General features: G+C 37.7%; 1 protein-coding gene across 1 annotated transcript in view; it reads left to right on the top strand.

Annotated features, from left to right (window-relative positions):
- LOC107740313 (NACHT, LRR and PYD domains-containing protein 3-like) overlaps positions 1-4,164 on the top strand; it is a 30,066-nt gene that overhangs the window by 21,050 nt on the left and 4,852 nt on the right. The window contains exon 3 of the mRNA XM_016552752.1: positions 1,671-1,832. Within this exon, the coding sequence (XP_016408238.1) occupies positions 1,671-1,832 (162 nt within the window). The remainder of the gene's footprint in view (positions 1-1,670; positions 1,833-4,164) is intronic.

Here is a 4,164-nt window from a genome sequence, read left to right as displayed (position 1 = left end):
TAAAGAATCATGTGTGTGCCCCTGCCCAGTACTCAGGACTTGTACAACTCCAGAGTGAAGAAACGGGCAGGTAACATCATCAAAGACCCCTCTCACCCCGGACACAACCTGTTTGCACTTCTCCCTTCAGGTAGACGTTACAGATCTCTGCGCACAAAAACAGTTATTTACCCCATGCCATCTCCAGCTTAAACAGCTAACACATGAATCATTACCTGTATTCTGTAATTAATTTCCGTAATTCATTCTACATCTTTAATTATGTCCTCTTTCTCAAGTATTTTGGAAATACATATGCATATATCTTTATTTATACAGTTCTATATAGAGTAAATAATGCACAAATCTGTACATATATCTACCGTTCCAGATTCATACACATTATTTTTTGTTAAGTCTTACTATTTAAATGTTTTTTTCTGTTCTCATGTCAGATGTGTATGTATGTATGTATGCATGCATGCATGTATGTACCAGGAGCACCTTAAAAAAAACACAACAAATTCCTCGTGTGTTTGCGCACACCTGGCGAATAAAGCTGATTCTAATTCTGATTATTAGGTTGTTTTGGCTGCTATTTCTTTAAGAGCTGCCGCTGCTGAACGAACTGAATATTTTCTCTCAACTCTTTTTACCTTTTCTGACCCACTTCAGGTCTTAAAGTCTCTATTAATGAGCTGACGAGTTGAATCGGGTGTGTTAGATGAGGGAAACAGGGCTGGGCTGCTCCAGGACAGTTTTGAAAACCATTTCAGAGACATGTTCTTAAATGTGACTCATATAAAATATATTACATGCGTGCACAGTTTTAAGGCAGCTTTAATCACCTTTTTGTTAACTTCATGACTTAACTAACCACGACATTGCATGCACGTAGTTTATTTTGCACTTTGATATGAAAGGATACAGGTTACAGCGCGCGCCGGTGCCTTTGTGCGTGCAATTGAAGAGCACGCACTGCGAGCTCAGTACCGTTTCCGCGCTGTTTGACTCGTGCCTGGCGTTGAAGTGAAGTGGAGCGTGCGTCTGTAACATCTCCTGTTCTCAGTCGTTCTGCGACTTAATAAATGCACTTCTTGTCAAGAGAAAAAGTGACAGAAGCAGCACTTGTGAATGGGTGGCCAACCTTAGCCCCGCCCCTGCGTTAATTGCGTTAAATATTTTTAACAAGTTAAACTGAAAAAAATTGATTGCCTGCGTTAACGCGCTAATTCTGACACCACTAATATATATATATATATATACACAGTATTTTGAAGGTAAAACTGCTGCTAGTTAAATACTACAATGTTTGAAAAGTTTGCAGTAAAGCATGAAAAGTTTCACAGTGCTCTTTATGTGAACAGAGTGAAACTGAAAAGAATCCTTCACATATCAGCACCTTAATTTCATTACAATCAATCAGAGGCCTTATGAATATAATTTTTAGCCCCCCAAAAGACTTATTTCTGAAAATAATATCTTTTGAGCAGGCAAGTCAAGTGTTCTGCACTGTTGTTTTGACTCATTGAAAATAATTGTTTATAATAACGTTACAAAAGTTAGTTAAATAATGATAATCAATAGAATGATTGCTAGATATCTTACTCATCAAGCAAGAAAAAAAGCTATCTCTAGGGTTGTTTTAAATCCTTTGAATCCTCTGATTTTAAGTCCACTTGTTGTTGTAGATTATCTGGCTGTTTGGTGACAGAAGATGGTTGTGCTGCTCTGGCATCAGCTCTGAGTTCAAACCCCTCACACCTGAGAGAGCTGGATCTGAGCTACAATCATCCAGGAGATTCAGGAGTGAAGCTGCTCTCTGATACACTCAAACATCTGGACAAACTCAAGTGAGTTTAACAATAAAAATTATAATATATAATCTATGCAGCAAAGATTCATGCTAATTGAACACATTTTTTGGGTCTCATCCAGACACTGCTTTACTAAAAGTTTATGGGAGCATTATGACCGCTGTTTACATTGGGAAAAATCTGAAAGTTCATTGGGCTTTTGTCCCAGATGGAAGCTCAGCTTTTCTTTTATGATTTTATGAGCTCTCAAATATACAAGAATTTACAACAAATGTCCAATAGTGATAATTATGACTGATGGTGCTCCAGCGTTAATTCCGTCAACGAAGACGACGACGAAAAATATTCGCCAACAAACTTTTTTTTCTGTGACTAAGATGAGACGTTGACGAGCTAAAACTAACTGATGATAAAAACTATGACGAAATTTATGCTGCGTCTTCGTTAACAAGACAAGACGGGACTATAATTAGGGGTGGGGGAAAAAATCGATACTGCATAGTATCGCGATATTTTCCGCGGCAATACTGTATCGATACACGGACGCCAAGTATCGATCTTTTATTATTGGTAGAATTATAAAATCAATTTCTTTTCAATTCACTAGATGGTGGTGTTGAGTTTTTTTCTGGTGAGGTCAGGTTTTCTGGTGACTGGGTCACCTTCAGCATGCAGTAAGTTAGTAAAATAAAGAGGGTGGCATCGCGGAAAGTTATCAGGAAAGCCCCGTCCGCGTTTAAATCGGATGTATGGACTTACTTCGGATTTGTAAACAAGGAGGGGATGTAAGTAGGGATGCACCGAAAATATAGACTACATATAATAATAATAATATATATGGCGTGCCGCGTCGCACCCGCGTCGTGTTCAGCGCGCATGTTTCACTCTCCTCGTCACTGCGCGGTTTGACGCTCCGCTCAATATTCCGATTTATGAATGTGCGTTCCGCTCGTGTATTGCTCATGCTCATCGGAAAAGCAAAGTCCGCTCAAATAACGCGCTGACAGGAAATTGTATACTTGTTCCGGTTTGCAGTAGCGCTGCTGTAACATGGTGTAGGCTAGTTCAGCTGTACTGGGCAAAGCTGCTAAAATAATGCTACCTTCAGTGACGCTATGCTCTGCTCATATGCTCTGATAATAATAGCTTTGTATGACTATACATTATTTGGATAATTTGTCAAAAAAAACAAACTTATATCTGATTCTGTTACATAGAAGTGAATAAAAATAATATATTGATATTTAATATTAAGGTAACACTTTTCATTAAGGTTCCATTAGTTAATGTTAGTTAATTTATTATCTATCATGAACGAACAATGAACAATACATTTATTACAGTATTTATGAATCTTTCTTAATGTTAGTTGAGAATACAGTTATTCACTATTAGTTAATGTTAATTCAGAGTGCATTAACTGTTAACAAGCACAACTGTTGATTTTAATAATGCATTAGTAAATGTTGAAATTAACATGAACTAAGATTAGTAAATGCTGAAGAACTTTTGTTCATTCTTAGTTCATTAACTTGAAGTGACTAATTTGAGGACTACCGGACATTCAAAATGCATCCTATAGTCTACTGTCTTGTCCTTCAAAATGTCATTGGATTGCAATCGGATAAGGGGCGTTTGCATATAGTCTCAGTTTGGCAGCCGCAGTGGATGGATAGGCTACCAAAATGCGAACTAGCGATCTGAAACAATGGCCTCTAGGGGTGGGAATCACCAGAGGCCTCACGGTACGATATTATTACGATACTTGTGTCACGATACAATATTATTGCGATTTTAAATATATTGCGATATTCTGCGATATCTTGCAATTTATTACCTTTTTCCAACTTCAAATGATGTCAGTGTTGACTGAATATGGTTTCTAATAATTTAAAACGTGTGCATGCACACACACACGCGCGTTTGTTTTTGTGAATTGTGGCGTATTTCCATAGGCGTAATGGTTTTTATACTGTACAAACCGTATTTTCTATCGCCCCTGTTTAAACACTGATTTACTGATAGTCTATGAGAGCATCATGAGCGCTGTTTACATTGGGGGAAAATCCCAACACCCTACACCTTTTTCATCTTTTTCATTTTAGTTAAAACAAGAGCATGTTGCATTCATTCGTAATTAATTAATTACGACACCCTATGAACCCTACACCTAAACGTAGCCCTCACAGGAAACTTTGTGCATTTTTACTTTCTCAAAAAAACTAATTCTGTATGATTTATAAGCCTTTTGAAATATGGGGACATGGGGCAATGTCCTCATAAGTCACCTTCTCCTTGTAATACCTATGTCACCCATGTCATTATACAAATTTGTGTACACACACACACACACACACACACAGACACA

The sequence above is a fragment of the Sinocyclocheilus rhinocerous genome, unplaced genomic scaffold, assembly GCF_001515625.1.
Source record: "Sinocyclocheilus rhinocerous isolate Xijiao unplaced genomic scaffold, SAMN03320098_v1.1 scaffold2960, whole genome shotgun sequence".
NCBI lineage: Eukaryota > Metazoa > Chordata > Actinopteri > Cypriniformes > Cyprinidae > Sinocyclocheilus > Sinocyclocheilus rhinocerous.
The sequence above is the reverse complement of the archived record's forward strand: the minus strand, read 5'-3'. Positions and strand labels throughout refer to the sequence as shown.